The sequence below is a fragment of the Trichoderma aggressivum genome (assembly GCF_033847375.1).
Source record: "Trichoderma aggressivum f. europaeum strain CBS 100526 chromosome Unknown scaffold_027, whole genome shotgun sequence".
In the NCBI taxonomy this organism is placed as follows: domain Eukaryota; kingdom Fungi; phylum Ascomycota; class Sordariomycetes; order Hypocreales; family Hypocreaceae; genus Trichoderma; species Trichoderma aggressivum.
The window spans coordinates 36,178-61,065 of record NW_026946393.1 but is presented as its reverse complement, the minus strand read 5'-3'; the positions used below and the strand labels follow the sequence as shown (position 1 = coordinate 61,065).

Genomic DNA, 24,888 nt, shown 5'->3' with positions numbered 1-24,888 from the left:
GAGCTGGTTTAATTACTATTCACAATAGAGAATTGCAACAAGGTTCAACACTTCAACAGGGTCGATGGAATCTCTAACCAAGAACCAAGCTGTAAGCGCAAATCATACAGCCCTATTCAAGCATGGAACATGAAAGGCAGAGGTAGGTATGTGTGTGTATATTTACTTGTCAATATCAATTCATCCTCGCTTCTTCGTCATCAGCATCACTGCTCTATACCTTCTCAGCAGCCGCAGCAGCCTCGGCCCCCTTCCTTGACCTCGCCCCCAGCACCGCCTTTCCCACCGAGCTGTCATTCGGCTTGCCTAATTCCTGCGTAATCCACGCTCCAATATCCGCCATGGCATCCAAGTCAACGCCCGTCTCCATGCCCAAACTCTCCATAAAGTAAACCATGTTCTCCGTCGCCACGTTGCCCGTCGCTCCGGGGCTGTAAGGACACCCACCGAGCCCGCCCACGCTGCTGTCAAACGTCCGGATCCCATGCTCTAGTGACACGGCCGTGTTGACCAGCGCCTGTCCATACGTGTCGTGAAAGTGCATCGCAATGTCCTCTGTGCGGATGCCCGCCGCGCTCATGCACTTGAGCAGTGCGCTCGTCCGGGGAGCGGTGCCCATGCCAGTGGTGTCGCCGAGCGAAATCTCGTCGGCTCCAGACTCCAGCAGGTCAGTGGCGATCTCAGCCACCTTGTGGGGGTCAACATCGAAGCCCTCAAACGGACAGCCCAGTACCACGGAGATGTAGGCTCGAACACGGAGTCCCAGGGCCTTGGAGTCCTGGATGACAGCCTTGAATCGGTCTAGCGACGTCTTGATGTCGCAGTTGAGGTTCTTCTGCGAGAAGCTCTCCGTGGCAGCAGCAAAGACGGCCACCTCCACCGCCGGCTTCTTCACATCGGGCTCCAGTAGTGTAGCAAACCTGCCGGGGTTCTGTTTCAACAGCGCTTCCGCACTGTGGAAGCCCTTTGTATTCGGCGCGAGGAAGGAGTAGGTGATGGGAACGGGTGCGTCAATCTTCTGTTGTAGGATGTGCTCCATGATCTCGCTCGAGTTGGCCATCTGCATCGCCTCGGATCAGCCGTCTTTCTCCTGAAAATAGAACAAGCCCTTCTCTTACCTGTGGCACCCATTTCGGCGCTACAAAGGAGCCGGCTTCAATCGTCGTCAATCCCGTCTTGGCCAATCGCTCAATCAGCTCAATCTTGGTCGCCAGCGAAATGGCCCTTTTCTCGTTCTGCAGTCCATCTCGCGGGCCGACTTCGACGATCCTGACTCGGCTGTCGGATGACGTCTGAGGGCGGCTGGCCGTTGCAAAGCCTCTGTGCACCCTCAGCGGTGAAGAGCGCCTGCAGGCCCGGCAGATGGACGATCGAAGTAGAGACATGGCGAGCGAGGGAATGGGATCTGGTGGAGAGGCACCGAGTCGACGGCAGAAGAGGCGAGGGTTGTGTTGGAGCAACAGCAACAGCAGGTCCAGTATGAAATTATTAGATGGCAATTGGGAGCGGCTGCACAGAGCGGCGATTGTCGCGTATTATCGGCCCGTGGCACCACGTCTGGCGGCTATTGCAAGTCACGCCCGCCAGTTTGGCCCGGCGTCGTCCTCCGCATTCCTCGGCCTTAAAAAAGAGGGTTGCCTTTCTCACAACTGTCGGGCCGCCGACTAGCCTAGCGCAAAGGTGGATAGTAGATCGATCATTGTTCATTGATGTTATTGTGGCTAAAGATACCTACGACTGACTACTGTGCTTGAATTTGGAGGCAGAGCGGTTTTGCAAAGTTCACTCATCAAAACCCCAGATTTATACAACGTAGCGGCAGTCGCGGGATTCCCTCGACTCGCATTTTACAAATTACATATCTTCTCTTGTTACACCAATTGCTCAAATCAACCTTTGTAGATAACAGCGTCTGTTGGCTTCTTCCCATTTACAGATTTGCTTTTTAACATTAAAAACTGAGGCTTGCGACCTAATAAAGAAAATACACCTCCTGTCCAAGAGGACGCAGGGGCGGGATTAGGCAGTACCGGTTTGCACAGTCCATACCCTCACTATCCATGACTCCAACAGCAAAGAAACAACTTAGTACTCAGCCTCCATCTCCTCGTTGTCGAGAGAGTCGGCAGCAACCTCCTCGTAATCGCGCTCCAGAGCAGCGAGATCCTCACGGGCCTCGGAGAATTCACCTTCCTCCATACCCTCACCAACGTACCAGTGAACGAAAGCACGCTTCGAGTGCATGAGATCGAACTTGAGGGAGAGGGAGGACCAGGCCTCGGCGATGGCGGTGGTGTTGGACAGCATGCAGCTAATTTTGCGCGTCAGCTTGGGCTCATGCACATACACACATTAGAGGGGAAATCTTGGTAAATAAAACTTACACAGCACGGTTGACCTTGGCGAGATCGCCGTTGGGAACGTTCTCGGGAGCCTGGTAGCAGATACCGAGCTTGAAACCAGTGGGGCACCAGTCGACGAACTGGATGGTGCGCTTGGTCTTGAGGGTGGCGACGGCGTTGTGGGCGTCGTTGGGGACAACGTCACCACGGTACAGCAAGCAGGTGGCCATGTACTTGCCGTTGCGGGGGTCACACTTGACCATCTGGTTGTTGGGCTCGAAGCAGGACATGGTCATCTCCTGGACGGAGTTGGCCTCGTGGGCAGCCTTGGCAGCAGAGATGACGGGAGCATAGGCAACCAGAGGGAAGTGGATACGAGGGTAAGGGACCAGGTTGGTCTGGAACTCGTTCAGATCAACGTTGAGGGAACCATCGAAACGCAGGGAGGCGGTGATGGAGGAAACAACTGCGTGGGCAAGCGATTAGCGCATGAAGACTTGACCGGAACACAGATTCGACTGCCACTTACCCTGAGCAATCAGGCGGTTGAGGTTCTCGTAGTTGGGGCGCTCAAGACCGAGGTTGCGACGGCAGATGTCGTAGATGGCCTCGTTGTCGACCATGAAGGAGCAGTCAGAGTGCTCCAGGGTGGTGTGGGTGGTCAGGATGGAGTTGTAGGGCTCAACGACGGAGGTGGCAGTCTGGGGAGCAGGGTAGACGCAGAACTCGAGCTTGCTCTTCTTGCCGTAGTCGACGGACAGACGCTCCATGAGGAGAGCACCGAAACCAGAACCGGTACCACCACCGAAGGAGTGGAAGACCAGGAAGCCCTGAAGACCAACGCAGTTGTCGGCAACACGTCGGATCTTGTCGAGAACGCCCTCAATCAGCTCCTTGCCGACGGTGTAGTGGCCACGGGCGTAGTTGTTGGAAGCATCCTCCTTGCCGGTGATCATCATCTCCGGGTGGAAGAGGTTGCGGTAAGGACCGGTGCGGACCTCGTCGACGACATTGGGCTCCAAGTCGCAGTAGATGGCACGGGGAACGTACTTGCCCTGGCCTGTTTGGAAGGGTTAGAGGTGACATATTCCCAACGACACCATATAAAAAGGAGGCGGGGAGGAAAAACAAAACAAAAACATACCAGTCTCGGAGAAGAAGGTGCTGAAACCCTGATCGGGGTCCTGAGCCTTGCGCTCCTCAGTGAGGTAACCATCGGGCTGTATGGGGAGAAAAAAGACGTTGTTAGCTTCGCGTTTTGGAGTCGTGGAAGGGTTGTAAACAATGGGCTCAAGCCACATGTGCGAGAGTGGTGGTGGTGTACCTGGATACCGTGCTCGAGGCAGTAAAGCTAGAGAAAAGGGAAAATGTCAGCTCGAATGGTCAAGAAAAAAACAATGGCAATGGCGAATCAACTCACCTCCCAGCAGGAATTGGCAATCTGGCAACCAGCCTGGCCGACTATCCTCCAAAAGTTAGCATCGTCAACTCGCGGTCTTGGGCGTCCATGATGCGGTGAAGGGACGCGTTTGTTTGGTGGGGAGACAGAGGGGGGGGCCCAAAGGTAAAGGGGCTTTGCCTCTGTCGAGCTAGCACGCACCGTTGATGCTAATAACCTCACGCATTGTGAACGCTTTTTCTTTTTGGTTTTCTGAAGGGTTGGAGAGGAAAAGTAGGAGTGGTGACTTCGAGGTAGCAAGAGTGCAAGATTGAGCCCGGGGAAAGAAGAAAAAAGGCTTTTATTACGGGGTTCCAGAGGGAAAAGGTGGTGAAAAGGACAGGAGGACGGACAAGTTGCAGCTGGTTCGTCGGGAGAGGGTCGAAAACGAGGTGGGGTGGGAAATTTGGACTTGGACAGGGGCTTCTCACAGCAAGAGGAAGAGAGGGGAGGTTTGTTGACTTTTTGGTTTGGGACTGGGCTGGACGGGGGGGGGGGTCCAGGCGTGGCTGGAAGTGGTAAGCGCGTCTGCGAGCGCGCCCCTGTCGCCTCACCGCTCTGGGCGGGCAGCAATGATTATTGCCGAGATGAGAACAATTTTAGTGACTTTTGCTGGAGGAGGACTTGTGAAGACAAGTGCAATTCATCATGGATGGGCGATGCAGATGCAGACGGATTAATCGTGTTGATGTTTTCCATTTGAGCAAAGAGGTAGCTATAGCACCCAAGCTACCGAGTTGAGGTTGTCAACAGTCCTCATTAGGGGGGCACCACAGCTCACAGAGGGCATGTACTTGTACATCCAATCCTTTTTCATACGGCAGAATATTGTGGTGCCCAAAAGGGGGGGCCTCGATAAAGCTACCAAGAACCGTGTACCCCGGACAGTGACACCAGGCTGTAACCACTGCACATGTTCCATAGCAGGCACATGTACCTTGAAGTCTGGTGGGAGACTTGTTGCCATGATCTGAACCCTCTACGCATACAAACAAGTCTTCAAGTAAAGTCATCAGTGTGAACATCTTTCCTCCAGTTTCCCCGTCAATGTTTTTCTCTCTTGCTGTACCTAGACTGCCTACTGTACGCGTCTCATTGGCCTCGACGCCAGACAGGCGCCACTATAGCCGCCTAACCTCGAGCTAAAGCTGTGCGGTGCTTGTACCTGTACCGTCCGGAGCGTCTCCACCCCCTCAGAAGCTCTGAACAGGGTCCGCTATCGCCTTAGATTACCAAGCAAATGACGGCAACAAAATGCAACCAGATGCTTTACTCTCTATCCCTCCAAAGGGAGGCCAAAGGCAAAAATCACGAGATGCTCGGCTAGCACCTGTTCTCACCAATAGGGGGGATGTGGGAGAGATAGAGAGACGCAGAGTACTTGTATTGGTCTCTAGCTCCCGCAAATGGCCCAGTCTCCAGGCTACTATATACTCGTACTTCCTAATAGGTTAGTAGGAGGCAGCTCCATCCCCCTTCTCCCTTCAAAATCCAACCTCTCGACAACCAAGGCGATTTCATATACTACCATCGTGAGAGAGCGAGACAAGACCACAATATGTATATGTACCATCAATTGACCCAACAATCATCATCTTCCGGCTGCTTCCCCCGACCGCCGCTTCCCCTAGCTCCCCCTTTTGCTTGTACCCGTACCCTTCTGCCATGCTCTGGATTAGCCCCAAACAAGACAGACCCTCACGACAGGGTCCCTCCCGAATCAATGGTTCGCCCAGACTTGCCAGCAAAGCTCTCCACTAAATGTGGTCAAGTGCTGCTGGCACAGTCAGAGAGCGCGGCACGAAAAAGCTCCATAATGTCATCCATCCAGTCTTCATACGAGTATGTACCAGCTGCCTCCTGACGGCCCGGCGATCGCTGTGGTGTGTTTATCACTCCGTGTAGGTACATATTAACCAGCAGCAGCAACTCAGCTTTATTATTACCTGTACCTAGGTAGCGGCACTAGTAGTATTGACTGCCATTGCTAGATTCTCGTACCCGTGTCCGTCATCAGCCCTTCGCATCATCAGAGCCTGTCAAGGACGGAATACGACATGGATGAGTTTCCAGAAGCGCATTAGAACGGTAAATCTTTAAGGATATCATGGCCATACCTGAGGCCCCAGCTTGCAATAATCGCTACCCCATACTTGACGAGGTTGCGGAAAAGGAGTAGAAAGAACACCATCATTGCCTGTGCAAGCACACATATGCATCAGCAAAGTAATGAATGCACAAGAACCCATCCCATACTATTCATGATAGATAGACTCATACAATTCCAAACACAAGAGTGATGATATCGACGATTGTTTTGTATCCATCCATTGACCAAAAGTAAAACAGCAAAGAGCCCAATTGACTGCCAGCCGTGCATCCCCAGTACCAAGGTACGTACCTCAAAGTACAGCCAGCCAATCACAGCCGCGCACAGCCGACACAGCCGTCCAAATCTCAACGTGCTGCCTCTCAATCAAACAACAGCGTATCGATACCACTTCACATTCATCTTCATCCCCACCCTCTTCACCAAAACCAACACGTTCAACTTGACGCCAATTAATTACTCCCATAAGCAATACAAACACGAAACCAAAAAGGCCACCAATTCAACAGCCACAGCCAAAAACAATGCCGCCAACCCATCACCACTCTAAACCCATCTCACTCCCCTTCCTCCTCCCCTTCCTCTCCCTCATATCCCCCTCCCACGCCAACACCGAAAAATCAATCTTCACCGCACCCCCGCCCTCCTCTCTCTCCCTCTCCGGCCTCGACGCCGCCATCCCCGTCCTCGGCCCTTCCACAAGCTGGTCCGTACGCACCAACCTCAGCCGCGTCTTCCCGCAAGAACAACAAGGCCACCCGTCATGGCTACTACTCGACAACCTCACGCCAGGCCAACGCTATGAGCTCCGCGTCTGCTGGTCCGCACTTGTAAGCGTTCTAATCCACGTAGTAAACGAAACAACAAAAACTCACAAGCCATCAAAAAAGGAGCCGACGGCATTCACCCTAGACACATACTCCCTCACCACCGTCTTCTCCACCCCAGCACTCCTCCAATCCCTCACTCAACACGCCAAATCCGCCCAGCCTCGGCAAAGCCAAAAAGACTCATCACCAAACAACGACGGCGATAAATCCGTCCTCCTCCTGCGCGTCCTCGCCGCCGCCGACTACTTCTCTCACCATTCCTCGCTCATGAGGGACCCTCCTCCCGTCCTCGTCGATTTGATCCTGGACCCGTACGTCTACAACGTGCTCCCGCAGTCACTGGTTCCGACCGTGTGCTATCTCGTCGTCGTCGGCGTCGCGTCATGGTTTGTAGCAAGATGGGTGGCCAGTTCACTAACTGCAATTGCCGGCCCTGTTGAGAGTGATCAGACAAAGAAGCAAAATTAACATATTTCATAAAAAAAGAAGAAAAAAGTAATATTTTGAGATGCTCTACCTCCACAATATTATACCTAACGGGATATCACCTCCTCTCTCAACAGCCCGCAAGTCCTTGACAGCAGCCCGTCAACGTTCTGCTCTTGACGCATTCTTCATATCCATTTCATCACATCACATCATGCTTTCCGTCTCTCTCGTAGTCTACATATGGAACAAAAAAAAGTGAATAAAAAAACCCAAATGTACCACCCTATCTACACTTATATCATCATGATTCTACCTCTCATGCCATACCACATGTTACTTTTTTTAAGATCCACCGCCTCCCTAATGTCACCGCATTATTCGTACGTGAAATGATAGATCCGGCCCCTTCTTAGCGAGCAAATGATGCCAGTCAGTCGCGGTATATGGTCATTTTCTCAGGAACCCCGCATTCAAATGAGCAAACACACAAGAATTCATGCATTCTTCTTCTCCCAGGCGAAAACATACGACACAGCGTGGAAAGTCCTTTAGTAGCCACCACCATATCCTCCTTGGCTTGGGTGGCTACCATGGGGCACGGGAGGAGGGCCTGGCTGGTAGGGCTGCTGACCATAGGGTTGCTGGCCGCCCGGGGTACCATACGACGGGTTGTAGCCGCCGGGTGGTCCGCTTGGCGGAGGAGGGTATTGCTGGTGCTGTCCGGGCGGCGGAGGGAACGACTGTTGATGTCCGGGAGGCGGGGGGTACTGCTGCTGTTGGCCTGGAGGAGGAGGGTATTGCGGATGACCACCCGGCGTCGTTGCACCGTAGTTTTGCTGGTGCTGTCCTCCCTGAGGAGCGCCATATCCAGGCTGATGCTGTCCTCCCGGTGCGCCATAGCTCGGTTGGTGTCCGCCAGGTGAGGGAGCTCCGTAGCCTTGCTGGTGAGAAGGAGAGCCATAGCTTGGCTGCTGGGGGGTATAGCCACCGGCCCCGTGTTGTGCGCCATGCTGGTCGTGCGATCCGCCATACGGGCTGGGAGCAGGCGCCGGGCTATGCGAGTAGGATTGGCTGCCATATGACTGATGCCCGTAAGTCTGGCCGCCCGGTGGTGCTCCTGAAGGCGGTGGAGGGAAGGAGTTTTGGTGATTGCCAGAGGGGGGGCTTTGGTGTGTGCCCGTATGTGACGACGATGGCGTTGCGCCGTGAGTAGATCCGGGAGGGTTGTAAGTGGGTGCCTGTCCAGAGTATGTATTACCGCCCGAGCCGGAATTCGAGTAGCCATAGCTCTGGTTCTATAGATGGTGACATCCCGTTGGTTAGCCTTTCCAATTCTATAGCCGCCAAGAGGTTGAAAAACAAGTGCGATGGTTGCTTACACCGTGACTCGGCTTGTCTCCTCCAAATAGGGAGGACAAACCACCACCCACGACGCCGGCCAGACCACCCTGCTGATGCCCACCCTGCTGATGCGAGCCGCCGCCTGATGAGCCGCCATGGTAGCTCTGCGACTGCGAAGGCTTTCCACCGCCGGAAGGCGAGAACAGGTTCGACGCCAGTTGTCCCACCAGCTTTCCCGCGATGGAATCCTTACCACCGCCGCTGCCGTGGCCGCCGCCGCTGCTTCCATGCGAACCGCCTCCGAGGAACTGAGCAGCCAGGCCGCCGAGGGGATTGCCGCCTCCAGAGCCGCCGCCGCTGCCGTGGCCACCAGAACCCTTGCCGCCCATGAGCATGTTCATAGCCATTGACTAGAAACACCATTGAAACCAGACGTTAGCACACATGATGATACATCCACAAACGCCTCCGCAGAGCTGCCAAAAGAGACTCTGCTTACCCCAAGTCCTCGGTCACCATCAGGCCCGTCAGGACCCCTGCCATCTGGCATGATGGGCTCCATGCGTCCATCGGCGTGTTTGATGGTCTGCGAGCCGTCCGGGTGTGTGATGACCTGCGGCGCCGGCGAGCCATAGGGGTGCTCGGCGCCTGGAACCGGCGTGCCCGTCTGAACGGGATCGGTGGGAATGTCCCATTGGGAGACGCCCGTGGCCAGCTGGACGTAGTAATACTTTCTGCTGGAGCCGTCCCACTGGGCGATCCAGCCCGCTGGCAGGCTCGGGGGCGCAAACGTAGGCCCCTCAGTGCCTGGAGTCGAAGTGCCCGCCATATTCTCGGCCGATGGGGGAGAGAGAAGTTGTCTTTCTCTTTGCCTCGATTATATCGCGAGCAAAAGTGGGCGGTTCGAGAGGAGACGGTGCGGTCTGGAAGGCCGTTGGCGGGGGAGGGGGAAGATGGATGCTAGGCTTGCGAGAAGCAAGGGCCCCCCTTGGAGGGAAAAGGGAAAAGAGAGAAGAAGAAAAAGCAACAAAAAAGTAAGAAAAAAGGTTGACGAGGGGAGAAGCGAAGAGAAGAGAAGGGGGCGGAGACTAAAAAGAGAAAAAGAAGAGGAGAAGAGAGGGAGCGAGGGAAAAGCGAGGGCCGGGCGAGTTTGCGATTGTCACCCAGGATTCTGCCAAGTCAGTAACCAAGGTCGGTCAAGGTGCTCTGCTCGTACCAGGACATGTGCCCAAGTAACCGCAAAATCGACATGTGGGGTTGCGTGAGCCTCTCTCTGGTCTGGCCTGGCCTGGTTCTGGGCCGCCGGGTTGGGGATAAATGGATCAAATGGAATGGATGAATTTTTTTGGATTTTTTTTTTCGGCTTTGACTTTGGCTTTGTTCCTTTGTCCTTTGGGAGAGTGGCAAGTCTACCTATAATACCCCAACTTTCCATGGCCACAAGTAGGTACCTCGTAGTGGCATCCAGTATCCCAAAATACCTTCTGTTATCATGGCATATGGTTACTATTACTAAGGTATGTCCTATACAATCCTTGCGTCAGATGCCTGTACTTTGTCTTATGTGAGTGTGAGTGAGAGCGAGAGTGAGAGCCCAACACATTGATCACATCACCTCATCCCAGCACTTCGGGCTATTTCCCATAGACGGCGAACCCATCTTGTTAGTACAAATGGTTCTGCCATCATCTACCTGTGAGCATCAGGGGTCCGTCTGCTGATGACCGGGGCAAAGTCGCCCTGTCCGCCTTTTGGGTTGATGCCAGGTCGCAATCAAACAATGCCCGGACTTGTATCTACAGCACCAACGATTGCATGTAACACTGCAATCCTTGATAGGCGCCAAGTTGGGTACCGGCAGATGCAACCACGGGCAAGGCCCATCGATCCAAACTGCTGCTCCTCGGCCCGGTAGCCTGTACTAGCACCCAGACTGTCAGATGCCCCGGCGCGTAGGTACCCGGAACCTGCATCGCTACCTAAGACTCCCTCCCACTCCGTATTACACCTAACCCGATTGCCCAGCCCGAACACAAAGATGCCTTCGAGAGGAACCGTCATATTGATTGATCCCTGCATCCGTCGAATCATGTTTCCCTCCAGCGCTTCCAGCTCGACTCGTGTGGCGCAGCTGTGCAGCAGGACCTTCGTTATCGTTCTCTCTTGTCTTCTGTGCTTTGTGTCGAATGTCTCCGGCCTTTGTGGCGGCTCACGTGCTTCGGCGATGCCTTGGTAGCCACAGAATTTCCTCTCGTTTCGTTTCGTTTCGCTTTGGGCGGCCTCCGTTGGAACGGGCTTCATCATCCGGCGTGGCTTTGCGCTTTGCGGTTAATTCGCGGGTGGCCTCTTTGATGTCTTGTGTTTATCTACTACCTACTCAGGTACCTATGCTATGCTGAGCTTAGGCGGTATTAACAGGTACTGGTCCGATATTGATGCTATCCACAACCATGACGACAGTTTACAGGCGTTATACAGTCACGACACTCGCTTCACAGACAAGGCATCAACCATCGTTATCGAGACAACTTTTGTGTCGATTTTCCCCTTTAATTGAATCTCCATATCTAGTAGGTATCTTAATTCATCATATCTCATCCAGTGTTCACTGCCCTGTCCAAGAGTCTTCCCCTAGACTCAATGCAAAAAAAAAAAGAAGAAGAAGAAGAAGAAGAAGAAGAAGAAGAAGAATAGCAAAGTGTGCCTTTGGTTGCCGGCAACCGCTTTGACGAAAGAAGAACAAAACATGATCCTAAATCATCCAGCAAAGAAAAAAAAAGGTACAAGAAAGAAAATCCAATGCAAGTGCACATTTAAGCCAAGGCACGTTCTCGCTGGAATCGCTCCGACACAAAGCGTCGTCTGCGAACAAAGTCGGAACCGCTTCGCTTGTTCACCAAGGTGAGAGAGTCGCTTGTTCCAGGCTGGCACGAAGTTCCGGGCGCCACGGGCATGGAGACAGACCACATCCCAGAGGCACATCGCTGGAACGACTTTCCATCAGACGCGCAGCTCCACTGGCCCTCGCTGGAGCAGGCCGATCCCGCGGTCACTGCGCCGTTGGACGGGCTCGAACCACCGCTGGCTGGTTTGGTTGGCTGAGGAGCAGGAGGGGCGGCAGAAGTTGCGGCCGCAGGGGGAGGAGAGGTCTTTGGCTGAGACGAAGTGACGGCCGGGGCCTGGCTTGTGAGGCTGGCGATAGTAGTCGGCTTTGCTGTTGCTGGTGGCTGCTGTCCCACGGGTATGGTGATGAAAACACCGCCCGGAACCTTGGAAGCAGGAGGATACGCTCCCGCAGGCTGAGTTCCTTGAGGCGGAGCAGCCACTGGACCTTGTACAGAGGAGGCAGCCCTGTTTCTCATCATGTTAGCCACAGCTATGGATCAATTTGGGAGGAGAGTGTTCGACTTACGGTTGGCCTGCTGGGGGAGCGGCAGGAGGAGCTCCAGCTGGAGGTTCTCCCTTGCATTTGCCCTGTCCAGGAGCTATGGTGCCCTTTACGCTATCGTTGTCGACCTCGGGGCCTGGATTCGGGAACTGGACGTCCTTGCCCTCCCAGGTGCAGACATCGTTGCCGACATTGGCAACGAAGATGTCAGGTCGGCTGGAAAAGGGGATAGAAGCATCGCGTTTCTTGCCGGCGCCGATGGTGACAACGGCGCAGTTCATGTACATTTCGCGGTTACCAACCTGGTTGAACCAGGTCCAGGCGAACAGGGCCTCACCAGCAGGGGCATCAGTGGGCACGGTGAATGGCCAGGTGGAATCCCCCTTGGGTGGACATTCGCCTATCCATGAGTGAATGACTTTGAAGGTCTTGCCTTTGTCGTATGAGAGCGACGCCTGGCAACTACCTCCAAAATGGTTGGCACCGCCGGTAACGCTGAAGCTGTAGGAGCCTCCAGGGGCCCAAGTGGCCATGGACGCGCCCAAGGCAGTGCCGAGAAGCTTGTGGTAGCCCTTGCAGGGGAAATCAATTCCGGTCGCGTCGAGAGGGTTGGTCATGGAGTAGTCGATGTCGTTGGCAGTGAGACCGAGTGTGTTGTACTTTGAGCGAAAGGGAGGAGGGCTCGTCATCTCCATGTGGCCGTTGACGACGGCAGCCAGTCCGAGGACAGCAGCGACGATTGTCTCGGTGAGCTTCATGATTGTTGGTCGTCGAGACGTTGATTTTGGGAGCGAAAAAGCAATGAGGGACGTTGGGTATAGAGCAAGAAAGGGAGAGACTTGTGATGGCTCTCCAACACAGCGAATGATTGTTTTTACTTTTCCTTTGGAGGAGGAGAAGGAGGAGGAGAAGGAGAGAAGAATTTGTGCGAGACAATAATATTGTTGTGCGTTTTGATCCGATGAATGAGGGTTCTGGCTGCCGGCAGCTGTCAACGGACTGGCGGATATACGACCGACTGGCGGAGCGCTTCCTTGTGTATGTGCGTATGGATATACTCGGGATTCAAGACCAGCTCGAATCGAGATGATGAAAAGGATTGAAATCAACCACGAAGAGGTGGGAGAGTGAATGGGCTATTTAACAGCGAGTCACAGCCGAACAGTAAGGACTGAACAGAAAAGGGAAAGGGAGAGAAGAAGAGAGAAGAAGGAGAGGAAGGGAATGAACAAGCACAACACGGTTGACTGTACAGATGGAACACGAAACACAAACACAGCATGTGAGGAGGAGCCCAGTCTCCCTTTATACGCCAATCGCTCTGCTTGCGCTGAGCTGTAAGTGAGAAACGAGAAAACAACAGCCGCCCCCCCGGTTCAATCAGCCGCCATCGCTAGCATCAAGCACACGCCATGCGATACAAATCCACCCATCACAGGGGTTAGCCCAGCCTCGCCATTCGTCTGCAGATCAGCGTGACAAGAAGCGAGAGCCCACGAGCTTTTTCACTTTTGCCCGTTTCAACGCAACAGTACGAGCCAAAAAAAAAAAAGAAGAAGAAGGATAAAAAGAGAGTTAAAACCCCGGTAGCCACCTCCAATGTAACCCGTTCATGATAGCCGCGCAGAGTGTACATACATCCATCCAATCCATGTCACAAGCGTAGATCACTGGGCGGCTAACACGCAGCGTCAAGATGCAGGCAAACCGCCCTCAACCAACCACATCGCCGCACAACCCCCTGTCGTGAAACATGCATGTTTTGGAAACAACCGACCACAGCGTCGCATATTGTCTCTCTTATTCTTGTTCTACTGAATCCCCTTCATCCCAAAGCCAAGGCACCATTGGATCAATGAATCAAAGTGTTTCCCATGTCCCGGAATCCACACCAACCAGCATCAAGCCTTAAATCGACCTCTAAACCCCCCAAACTTTCCCAACTACTCTACACACAACCAGCAACATCCAACAACCCAGCAAACAAGACAGCAAAAATCTCAAAACACTCACGTCATGTAGATCACATTCCTCTTCATCCTTCATCACCTCCAAACACAACGACAACGCACAAACAAACCAGCAGCAATTATTGGTCTCCGTCCACCATGTCCATGATTCCCTAAATTCTCTCTCCATCCACCAACATCTCGAAAAAAAACATGAAACCACCCTCTATAGAGCTACTCCCCCTCGAGTTTAGCCCATTTCATCCATCCCTCCCAAGCGGATCTTGCCGGACTATAGTAGGGGCTACAGTCAAACGAACGTGCCAAGTCACTAGATTCTCACCGGACGCATGCCTGGCTGGGCCCCCAACCAGTAGTCGGCGGATGGTCCTTTATTGTCTAAACAGCGTCAATACAAGGGCTACAGCTGTGAATCACATTCACGCTACGGCAAAAACCCTTGCTATTTAGAGTATTAAATTGGGCCTCACATTATGTATTTTCATCAAGATACGAGTACAAGTAAATGATGGAAGAAAAGAACAGCATCCGCAATTGCTATTGTTACCTACTTACAAAACGTTCAATAGGGTGAGAACAGTCATGACAGCTAATGAGCTTCTGGGCTTCCTATGATTTCCAACCTTTTGGCCCAGATTGTAGAGACTTGGATAGATCACAATCGTCGCATGGTTCAAAGTCCTTTCTCTCGCTTTTGGTCCTGTCAAGGACTTGCTCGTGGCCTATGTGGCCCGTTAGCCCGGATATGCACCATATATACTCATTAGATTAAAGATTAACGACATTATACCCGCTGGCCTACCAAGCAGACTCCAGAGCACAGAAAAAGCGAGACGGCGAAATAAATCAGTGCATATATTCATCAATATAAGCACCCAATCAGCTCATGAAGTAGTGCTTTTGCAATGGAATGCCTAGTTTTCGGCTAGTACGTAGATTTACTATATAACTACTAGGTGTAGTAGCAGTTATCATAAATATATAAGTATAATGGCAGTCACTAAAGAAATCTAGACATAGTAGTAGATACTAGAGGAATATAGATATAGTAGCAGATACTAGAGAAACCTAGACATAGTAGTAGATATTAAAAACGAAAGGCATATAACCTGTCGCCATTAAACCATATAACTTATTCAATCTTCTGGGCACCACCAGATGCGCTCGGTGGTGTCTTACCGCGCTGCAACGCTGAGCAGTCCAAGTAGCAGCTGTTTGGACCAGGTTGATGCTCATGATATGCGCAACGTTCTTCTACTTGAGACAAGGGCATGGACTGGCGAGGTCTCTTTGTATAGAATGCGATGGCAAGGTCGGCACGGAATGGTTTAGGCAGATCTTTCCTAGTGACCCATGGTTGCGTCCACCAATGTCCACGTCCACGGTAAGCATACAGGTACATGTCGACGAGAAGGCGGCGAGCGGCTGATGGTTCCGGAGTCCCATCATATATGCGGCGGATGACCGGTTCACTAGGGAACCAAAACTGACCGCCCGATGCCTCGGTGCTGAATTTGCTCAGAATGGCATCCGACACAGCGTCCTTGAAATTTATATCCTGAAGAAACTCTCCCAAGGCATATGCCTTTGAGAGTTGTACGTATTCAGCGTTTCCTTCTGGTCCAGGACTGTCATTGCGGACTGGGAGTCTTTCAGAGAACAGCCACTGCAGATATATCTCAAAGATTTCCGCGTCTTCTTCGTCAAGAGCAATGGATCCGCTAGTAGATGTCTCCCAGTGCGCCTTCACGGCTGCTTTGAAATAGTCCGAAGTGTGGCAGATCAAATGCTCATGAACGGAGAACGCCACAGGGTTGGTTGATCCGACCGTGACAGTAAGTGCTCTACCTCGCAAACTACAGTCCAGTTAGACCAGGATCAAAGACGCAGGCTTGAAGGACTCAGGCTTGAAGGACTCAACTCACTCCAGGGACCCATACTTATACGTTCTCAGCTGAGTTATATCCATGATATGTAGGATCATACGACTTGAATGCTGGAAAATCGATCGACAATTGTTGAACTAATTAAGAAATAAGGAATCTCGAGGAAACTATATAGAAAGGAAGAAGGAGGAGGACACAGAACAAAGACATCGTCTTCAACACCAAACGAACAAAGGGACAGTCGCGGCTTGTAGCAGCAGGAGGATTGCGTGTGCCCACACGTGACTCTCAAAACGACTTCTTTGTGTAAAAGACTTCTTTGTGTAAAAGACTTCTTTGTGTCAAGAACAAAGGCTTGACAGGGCTGTGGTGGTTTGCTGGTCAAATGGACCGAGGTAGAAAGCACAATCTTTCGAGTTGCTGCGTTCCATTTCCCAACGTACCACCCACCGTTGCGTCACCAGACCTGTCTGATGATGTTTGCAAGCTCCGCGCGCTCTTGGTCATCCAGACGCGTGGCTTGTTTTCGATACATCTGGAGGACTTGGCAGGCGTCGATGTAGTCGTTCGTGCCTTCGATAAGGCCCACGGTCTTCTGTTTCTTCTTCTTCGGGAGCATCATGTCCGCCATCGTGAGGTGCTCAAGCACGGGGTCCGGAGACTCCCGTTGGTTTCGGCATGCTGGTTGGCGTTGGCCTGCGAACTGCGGCTGGGAGCGGCAACTTCAGGATCGTGTTGCCAGCCTTCAAGGCGGTTGTGTGATAAAATGGCTGCGTGCTCTTTCTTAATACTCATCTAAACAGCATCAATACAATGTCTGCATGCACATTGACATGAGCTGTGAATCACATTCATGCTACCAGATCAATCATCATCTCACGTTGCCTAGGAACGCTTTGTGTGCATATTGTTCTTCTTCAATCACTCGCTCAGCTGACCACTGCATGAGATAGTACCTATACCTAACTCTACCTTCAAATCCATCAGATAAAGCTAGCTGCACTCCTCAAGGCCCCTGAGTTTCTACCCGCTTGAGCTTCAAAAGCCATCCTTGGTTCCGCTGTGCACAGACTCGATCCATCGCTTACTACTCATCGCAGTGGGCTGACAAACCGGGCAGTTGCACGCATCCTCCCTCCCCTTGCCTTCGATCAATTGCCTCGAAGCAAGGCCATCTTCAACGGTAAAGGGCAGTCTGTAATTTCGAGGCATCATCGTAGCTGGTCATCATTTCATCCCATTTCTCTTCCTCCTGCAGCTGCAGCTTCACAGCTGCGACTTCTTTCTCCCTCTCCTTCTACAACGCTGCGGCTGTTGCCGTGCTCCAACTTTGCTTCCCCTCTCCGCTCATGGTCCAGTGCCATGGTTCGGCAACGTTCGTCCAGAGCCATGTTGCAATGCAGCATCATGCTGACCAAATACATGTTCGCTGAGACCATCGCCGGTCTTTGCCGTCAATGCCACCTTGTGCCGCTCATCCCGCCGTTTAAAATGTAGTCGTCTTCCTCCTTCGTGCTCTATCTAAGAGCTCGTCAGTTGGGGGCTATTGCCGCCAGCTCATCAGCGAAATCCCATGCCGGAGTCGCCCATGCCTTGGAGTAAAGCTCGCGGGCTCAATATTCGAGTCATGTTCCGGCATAAATCGGATTTCTTTCTCTCACGGGCCAGGTCATCGGCCACGTGGGCATACACACATAAAGAGAGTCGTCATCCCAAATGTAGACTTGGCTGTAAACGCTCATGGACCGCCATATCACAACTGTTCGATGCGCCTCGTTACCTCCTTTCCTTTTCATCCACCTCCCCCTCTTTTTTTTTTTGGTTGGAATGAGTATTGTAAATTTTGTTCCTTTGCAAGATAAAACTACCGCAAAGTAATCCAGAGCTGTGATAGAAAGCCAGAAACTGTCGCGGTGAGCGAGTGGCAGCCAAAAACCCCATAGATATGCAACGCTCAGGGTGACTCTTCTTTATGTCCTTTGCAAATCTAGTCGTGCATGGTCCAATTTCCTACTTGGCTTCATCCGATCCCTCCACCTCCTGGCTCTTGGGAGATGTGGAAGATGTACGATTGGCCTGCGGGGCCGGATGAGGATGGCTCTGCGGCCCATGATGTTGCTGCTGTTGCTTGTTGTTGCTGTTGCTGTTGCCGCTGTTGTTATAGCTGCTGGGTGGCTGCGGGCTGTAGTGATGCGGCACTTGCTGAGGGTTCGCGGCGAAATGTTGAGGCCCAGGTCCGTTATAAGATCGCGTATTGGACACTGCAAACGTCAGCCCCGAAAGTTCCCCTCCAGTTCAGTATCAAGGGCGTCACTGACTTGGTGCACTGCTTTGTGCTGGGCCGTATGCCGGCTGGGTATATTGGATGCTGGGGCTCATTCCGTACATGTTATGCCCCTGCTGAGACCCCTGATGAACCATCATGGGTGCGGCTGGCCGTCCCGGGCTGGGATACCCGTTAGCTCCTGGCACCTGCTGCGGCGGGCCAGTGGGCGGCATGAACTGTGGATGGTGTCCACCTGGATACATCAGGTGAGGGGCCATCATTCCCTGAGGCCCCGGAATGAACTGTGGCTGCATCATCATTGGAGCTCCCATATGCCCCTGCGCCGGCACGTAGTGCGGGTTGTTAGAGTAGCTCCTAAACTGACCGAGCTGAGGGTTACCGGCACCGAGGAAGACGGGTTGTCCATACGGGACCTGAGCCCCTGGCGGGTACGCCACGGGCAATTGCCCCATACGGGGCGAGGCAAACGACTGGGCAGAGTTGGAGTGCATCATCCGGTGGTCGTCGTTACCGTAGGGCTGGTGAGGCACAGGCCCATGCTGCGGTGTGTGCATCTGCATCGGAGGCATGTGTGGAGACTGTCGCGGCATCATGTTATGCGCGCCTTGTTGGAGGTGGAAGGGCAGCTGATGCTGGTGAGCCATCTGAGGCACAACATGAGACGGGTTGGGGGTAGGCATGGAGGCGGCCAAGAAAGGCTGTCGGTCAAAGTACTCCTTGTAGGTAAGATGCATGGTAGACTCGGCCTTTTCGTCATCCTGCAGCTGGCGCCACGTAGGCAAGGTGTCGTAGGATGGCCGCAGACCACCATTGTCGTCCCAGTTCCTGCCCTGAGGCGGGACAATGGTCTTGATGTGTGACAGGATGTAACACTTGTTGACATCGATAGCCTTGGTCTTTCGGCGGATGAGCTGCCCCTGAGGATGATTGGCAGCATTGGCGGCATTGGCGGCATCGGTGACGTGGTTGGCGGCGGATCGGGGGCTAGATCCTGCACTCGGATGTCCATTCGGGTTGAAAGTCGGGGCGAAGGGACTGGGTCTGAATTCGTTGCTATTGGGGTTCAGTTTCGCTCCGAGATGGCCACTGTGCCGCCGAGCGTAGTCCGCGCCGTTAGCAGGACCAGTGGGCGGCGCGCGAATTTCGGGACCGACAGCATGCTGATGGGGGGCGGGAGGCTGAGAAAACTTTTGCTGTTCCACATTGCGGATGCGCTGCGCCAGCGTGCCATTTGCATGAGGCTGCGGCGCATGCTGAGGACCCGCGCGGCCGTTTCTGTAGCCGCCTTGGTTGTGATACTGCTGTTGGGTGAACTGCTGGCGAGGGCCAGTATGACGATTGGATCCGCCGTTGGGGGGCGTGGCCTGGGGAACAGGGGCCCCTCGCGCAGGCCGGGTTTCGACAGCGGGAGGTGCTGTTGTCGAAGCCTCTGCACGCTTGGGCTGAGTCACGTCCTTGGGTACGGTGGCATCCTTCTTGACCTGAGCGGCGTCGGTCTTAGCCTTGGCCATCTCCTCTGCATTCTTCATTGCCTTGGCCTGAATCTCTCTTTGCTTAGCAGGATCCTTGGCGATGATGGATACAAGATCAGAGGGAACCGGCGTCGAGAGCTTGAAACTGGTTGCAAACTTTTTGAGCTCCGTCAATTTGACCTCCTTATCCGCCTTGGCCTTGTTGCTTCTAGCCTTCTCTGCATTGAGGCGTTGCTGGGTAGCAAACGACTTGAACTCCTTGAGAACATCACGTTCAACAGTCGATGTTGCACTGGGGGCATTCGGGGGCAAGTGAGAGAGCGGACGAGAATTAGGAGTGGGGGTCGCCCTGGTGGTGGTCGCTTGTTTCTCTGCCGGTTTGTCCTCCTTCGCCTGGGGGGCGGCAGCGGCATTAGCAGCAGAAGCAGCAGTGGTAGCGGGAGTGGGGGTAGCAGCTTTGCTTTCCACAGGCTTGAGGGTTGACGATTGAGCTTCAGCGGGCTTTTGGGTTTCGTTCTTGGCCTGGGCTCCGTTCTTGAGGGCATCAGCAGTCGCAGCCTTTGATGACTCAGACGCTTGCGAAGGTTGCTTCTTCGGCACAGCCTTGATCTGCGAAGAGATGATTGCTGGGTCGACGGGGGCGCCCTTGACAGTGGCCTGTCCAGTTGGAGCTCGTTTAGCCGGAGGCATGTACCGATTCTCCCGCCCAGATGCCAGGGGGAGGTCTTGACGGCGGACACCGCTGTACCTGTTTTGATAGTTTAGTATAAGAGTAAGCAGGGTGAAGAAGCCCGATGGATGCAACTCACTTGTCTTCCTCATTATCATCGGCACGGTCCTTGGGGCCAGAGTAGTCCATGACACGTTCCTCGGCTACGTGAGCAGTCATGGCTGCACTGCGCTCAATCTCCCTAGCCTTCTTGTCGGCGGCTGCAATTCTCTCTCGATACTGCGGGTGGTCCTTGTTGATTGCAGTGGTATAGATGTTCTCATCGTAATCGGTCTTGAGGCCAAAGAGTCTCTCGTTTTCAGCAAACTGGTCCCAGCCAGCGGTGGAAGTAGATTTCTCCAAAGATCCATCAATGGCATCGTTCTTATCAGGGATCCATGGCTGCAGAGTTCTCTGTGCTCCAAAACGGCCGTTCGAAATTGCAGTGTCGGTCCTGAAACTAGATCGATTACCTAGAGACATTGTTAGATTTTGACATCTGCTTGACGAAAAAAACTATCTCCCCAAAACCGTGAGGAGGTAGTAGCCGTAATGACAGCAACTTACCGTTAATTTTTCCATCCACCTTGACCGAATTACCCCCGCCCTGCTGGGCGTCTCTTCTCTGTGGCTTCGACATCGGTATCAAACTTTTGCCGTGGGCGCAACTTCCCAAATAGTTTTATTACACCGCCACAATGTAAACCACTCGTCGAACTGGCAGGAAACGTTGGCTTGAAAAAGCTCACACGTTTGTCGGTATCGGGATCTGAGGCTGGGGAACCTGAGTCACCGGAGGGGTCGTCTCGAAGTATGCTCCAACCTGGGCAAAAAAGTACATGTCAGCATCAAGACACGGGCGTATTTCAAAAACAAAGCGTTGCCATAGCGCATGGGATTGACAGAGTAGGATTGCGAGAAAAGTCAAAACAATGCAGTGTAGCCAATGCATCCCAATGCGGCCAATGCAAGGAGACAACAAAGTTCCTCCACCACGCGGAAGCAGCTAGGGCTTGCCGACAGGCTCTGGAAAACGAAGCGGTGTCCACGGGGAAAGTGTCTGAGAGGTAAAATCGGGCCAGACGAACCTCGCGATTGTGACGAAAATGGCTTGTGTCACTCGAACAGGCCACCGAACCGGGGCAAGTCGGGGGTGGCTGTTGGGGAGGATGATGTTAAGTAGGTTGGAGGACAAGAGAAAGGAGGGAAAGAGAGAGAGATGTGTCGAGGAGAGTTTGCTTGTGGCCAGCGCTCGCTCCTGAGACGCACAAAAGAAGTATTAGCGGATCGTCTGTGGAGGCGCTCGCAGAGCAGAGACCACGATTGTCGTCGACTGATAGGCCCAGGCGCAAAGAGAACCGTTCCGGCAAAGAAAGTGGCGGACTTGTCAAGGGGGATGAGGGGTTGACAGCGGGAAAAGAGGCACAAGGGAGAGGGCGATGCGAAGCAGAGAGAGACAAGAGAGAGAGAGTAAAAAACAAGCATCAACAAGACGTATCGTGAGAGGCGTCGTTGATAGGCAAAAAAAGGGTTCAGAGGCGGCGCTGGTTCGGTGGGGAACGGCGCAAGAGAAAAAGAGGCCAAGGAGGCTCACCTGGGCTTTTTTTGGAGAATGCAGAGGTCAAAGGGCAAACCAAAGGCTAAGTACAGGTCGAACGAAGAACAAGAACCAAAGGAGAGGGTCGAAATGTCGGCCGTGTCGTCCAGCTCGCCGCTGCTACGATTGCCTCGCAATGGGCAGAGGGGGCATGGAAATGGAAGAAAGAAAAAGAGAGTGTGAGAGAGAAGTGAAAGGGAGGACGAGGCGTCTATCTGGCGAGGCTTTGTCTTTGAGCGGATCATGGCATGGAGCGCTACCGCCACTTTCTTTGATGCTGCGACCCTTGTTCACTCTTGCCCCGGGGGGCTAGAACAACGGGCAGACAGACGGCAGAGGTACAGCTGAGGTACCGGGATTTTGCAGTTGGTACGGCTTTCAGGGAGGCGCTACAAGCGTTGGGCGAGTGGGAGGCGCTAAGCCGGCACAGTAGCGACATCTGGAATACCTGGCCACCCGGCGACTTGGTGCCCGAATGAACGAGTATCCAGCAGGTAGTTGACATGTGGACCTCAAAAGTACAGCGGATAGCATCAGGTACACGTGCGATACCGATTCCAAACCACCTCCAGTCGATGCTAATACCCCAGGTAGCACTACCAAGGTACCCGTTCTGTATGCTAGGTGACTTGTCCTGCTTCTGGTTCCTGGCTTGGTTTGACGCTGCGTGGCCATCCAGCGTTGGCCTCGTCGATGCCGCCTGCAGGTTGCTGCTGCTGATGCTGCTGCACTCCAGTCACTGCACTGCGCTGTTGTCACTTGCGCTTTGGGCTCTGCAGCGCGCCCTGCATCAGTCCAGAGGTACCGGTACGCGGCAGGGGAGGAGCCCTTCCAAGTCCTCGCTGCGTTAGCGGTTGGCGGGCCTTCTGGCGGGCCTGGAGGGCCTAGAGGGGGCCTGTTCCGAGACCTGCGGGAGCGGCGTCGAAGCCTCCAACACGCCGGGCTCAGGTACATGTACTTGGATTCGTATCTTGCGCGCAGGGCTCCGCACCAGAAGCTTTAAGCGTTTCTGGCCGAAACATGGGATTGACATGGGCGCGTGAGCACCGCCGGCAGGACGAAAACTCACTGCTAATGCTCGCTAGGCACATCCCGAGAGAACACATGGGAATCTATCAGTCCTAATCCAACCCCCGTGCCGCTTCTGACAGCATCGTGACAAAGGGAGAAGAGAGAAAACAGCGTGGCGGAACGAGCTCTTCATTGGGCACCGCGCCTGCGGAGCTGTTATTGCTCGCATTAGCAGAAACTCTCTTTGGCCTGGGGGGGCGCTGGGGGGGAAGAAACAGAAAATTGACTGGGCAGAGAAGATTCCCCGGCCTCTTTGGGGGCTGTGTAGAAGGTACGATTGCGTTTGGGGAGAAACGACACTTTGAATGGCATGATGTCCGTGATGGAGGTGGCACCGCATAAGGCGCTGCAGAAGCGCAAACAAAGGCGTGGAGATAAGCAGGAGACGGAGCGGATGGGTTATTCGATTGCGTTGCCGGGCTTCGAACAGGCTGAATATGCAGCAAGCGCTGAAACGTAACAAACGCAGAAATGCAGCATCTACCCGTACATTTGGAGTCTTTCCCTCAGTTGGTTCTGATCCTTGTTGGACTTATACTTTGACTTGACATCGGACAAGATTCATCTCAACTCTGGTAAGTGATGATCGCAAGCCCGTCGTCCTAATCCAGACTAGCGGCGTGTCCGCAACATGTAATGTAGCAACTTTGCATTGCCGAGCTTCAGTTATAGGCAATGTGCCTGAATCTCCCACTCGGCCAAATCAAATAGGAATTGATAATCGCGATTGAAGAAAATAGAGACACTTGATTTACGACTTCTTCAATCGTTTTGCTTGCATCACTACATCAAATTCATCAGCGTCACCGTCCCTGTAAAATCTACCAACAAAAAAAAGACCCCTCCCCCAACGAACCAGGGTCTCCTCCACACTAAATCCAACCACCAAAATCTCCAGCATCGCCAACTATTTCCCTTCTTCCCTTTTCCCACCTCCAACTCTCCTCCCACAAGACTCTCTCTCTCTCTCTCCACACACAATCCAATTCGCGTCGCAAATCCTGCAGCCATGGCCCCCTCCAAAAAGGCAGCGCCCGCCTCCTCCCCCGTCAAAACCGCCTACCTCATCCTCTACAATGCCGTCTCCGCCATAGCCTGGGCCTCCGTCCTCGAAAAGACGGCTTCCACGCTCTACGCCGGCGGAGGCCCCAGCCTCGTCTACGTCACCACGGGCGAACAAACGAAATGGGTTCAAACCGCGGCCGCCATGGAAATCCTGCACTCCCTCTTCGGTAAGCAACAACAATCCCAACAACGGTTCCTCAATCATCAAATTCCTTTCTAACGCGAAAAATCAACCCTGCAGGAGTCGTCCGCGCCCCCCTCTTCACAACTCTCATGCAGGTCGCTTCCCGCTTCCTCCTCGTCTGGGGCGTCCTCTTCCTGTACCCGTACCTCGCCGTCGAACTGCCCACCTACAGCTCCATGCTCATCGCCTGGTCCGTCACCGAAGTCATCCGCTACTCCTACTTCGCCCTCAGCCTCGCCGGCTTCACGCCTCGCATCCTCACCTGGTTGCGCTACAACACCTTCTTCATTCTGTATCCCATTGGCATTATGAGCGAGTGCTCGCTCATCTATTTTGCTGCCGTGGGACCTGCTACCAACGCTACCGAGTATCCCTTGACTCTGATGCCCTACATTCTCTATGGCATTTTGGCAATCTATGTTCCAGGTAAGTACATTGTCTTTTTATGGCCTGCAAGAGTAAATTATCGCAGACCAAAAGATCTAACAAGTTTTGCAGGCGCATACATCCTGTATACTCACATGATGGCTCAAAGACGAAAGGTCTTGCGTAGCTTAAAGACCAAGGACGAAAAGGCGACACAATAAGCGGCAAATAATTATACAAAAGGAGCAAGGATCAAATCTATGCAAGACATGGTCATATTTGCATACTAGATTTGGCAGGAGTTTTTGCGATTGGGATAAATAGACGGGCAGAGCGTAACATTGGAAGAAGAAGAAAAAACCAAATACGGTGTGTGTATACAGACAGTAAATAATGCTAATCG

The 24,888-nt window shown here is 53.3% G+C and overlaps 9 protein-coding genes across 9 annotated transcripts; 2 read left to right on the top strand and 7 right to left on the bottom strand.

The window, feature by feature from the left end:
- Nucleotides 1-214: 214 nt before the first annotated feature.
- Nucleotides 215-1,385, bottom strand: Triagg1_6662 (uncharacterized protein; the record flags this gene model as incomplete). Its single annotated transcript, XM_062901311.1, has 2 exons — nucleotides 215-1,060; nucleotides 1,119-1,385. 2 exons carry the CDS (start codon nucleotides 1,383-1,385, stop codon nucleotides 215-217), a joined length of 1,113 nt encoding a protein of 370 aa, XP_062754278.1.
- A 700-nt stretch (nucleotides 1,386-2,085) lies between these two features.
- On the bottom strand, nucleotides 2,086-3,643 carry Triagg1_6661 (uncharacterized protein; the record flags this gene model as incomplete). The annotated part of the gene is made up of 4 exons (XM_062901310.1): nucleotides 2,086-2,311; nucleotides 2,385-2,808; nucleotides 2,872-3,402; nucleotides 3,487-3,643. 4 exons carry the CDS (start codon nucleotides 3,641-3,643, stop codon nucleotides 2,086-2,088), a joined length of 1,338 nt encoding a protein of 445 aa, XP_062754277.1.
- A 2,771-nt stretch (nucleotides 3,644-6,414) lies between these two features.
- On the top strand, nucleotides 6,415-7,188 carry Triagg1_6660 (uncharacterized protein; the record flags this gene model as incomplete). The annotated part of the gene is made up of 1 exon (XM_062901309.1): nucleotides 6,415-7,188. The coding sequence occupies one exon, from the start codon at nucleotides 6,415-6,417 to the stop codon at nucleotides 7,186-7,188; it is 774 nt and encodes a 257-aa protein (XP_062754276.1).
- Nucleotides 7,189-7,697: 509 nt separating this feature from the next.
- On the bottom strand, nucleotides 7,698-9,319 carry Triagg1_6659 (uncharacterized protein; the record flags this gene model as incomplete). Its single annotated transcript, XM_062901308.1, has 3 exons — nucleotides 7,698-8,444; nucleotides 8,529-8,900; nucleotides 8,990-9,319. 3 exons carry the CDS (start codon nucleotides 9,317-9,319, stop codon nucleotides 7,698-7,700), a joined length of 1,449 nt encoding a protein of 482 aa, XP_062754275.1.
- A 944-nt stretch (nucleotides 9,320-10,263) lies between these two features.
- Nucleotides 10,264-10,794, bottom strand: Triagg1_6658 (uncharacterized protein; the record flags this gene model as incomplete). Its single annotated transcript, XM_062901307.1, has 1 exon — nucleotides 10,264-10,794. One exon carries the CDS (start codon nucleotides 10,792-10,794, stop codon nucleotides 10,264-10,266), a length of 531 nt encoding a protein of 176 aa, XP_062754274.1.
- Nucleotides 10,795-11,303: 509 nt separating this feature from the next.
- On the bottom strand, nucleotides 11,304-12,636 carry Triagg1_6657 (CAZyme family AA11; the record flags this gene model as incomplete). Its single annotated transcript, XM_062901305.1, has 2 exons — nucleotides 11,304-11,841; nucleotides 11,903-12,636. 2 exons carry the CDS (start codon nucleotides 12,634-12,636, stop codon nucleotides 11,304-11,306), a joined length of 1,272 nt encoding a protein of 423 aa, XP_062754273.1.
- A 2,344-nt stretch (nucleotides 12,637-14,980) lies between these two features.
- Nucleotides 14,981-16,365, bottom strand: Triagg1_6656 (uncharacterized protein; the record flags this gene model as incomplete). The annotated part of the gene is made up of 2 exons (XM_062901304.1): nucleotides 14,981-15,704; nucleotides 16,196-16,365. The coding sequence occupies 2 exons, from the start codon at nucleotides 16,363-16,365 to the stop codon at nucleotides 14,981-14,983; spliced, it is 894 nt and encodes a 297-aa protein (XP_062754272.1).
- A 1,379-nt stretch (nucleotides 16,366-17,744) lies between these two features.
- Nucleotides 17,745-20,842, bottom strand: Triagg1_6655 (uncharacterized protein; the record flags this gene model as incomplete). Its single annotated transcript, XM_062901303.1, has 4 exons — nucleotides 17,745-17,995; nucleotides 18,053-20,241; nucleotides 20,303-20,675; nucleotides 20,770-20,842. 4 exons carry the CDS (start codon nucleotides 20,840-20,842, stop codon nucleotides 17,745-17,747), a joined length of 2,886 nt encoding a protein of 961 aa, XP_062754271.1.
- Nucleotides 20,843-23,879: 3,037 nt separating this feature from the next.
- On the top strand, nucleotides 23,880-24,706 carry Triagg1_6654 (uncharacterized protein; the record flags this gene model as incomplete). Its single annotated transcript, XM_062901302.1, has 3 exons — nucleotides 23,880-24,102; nucleotides 24,177-24,545; nucleotides 24,618-24,706. 3 exons carry the CDS (start codon nucleotides 23,880-23,882, stop codon nucleotides 24,704-24,706), a joined length of 681 nt encoding a protein of 226 aa, XP_062754270.1.
- Between the last annotated feature and the right edge of the window lie 182 nt (nucleotides 24,707-24,888).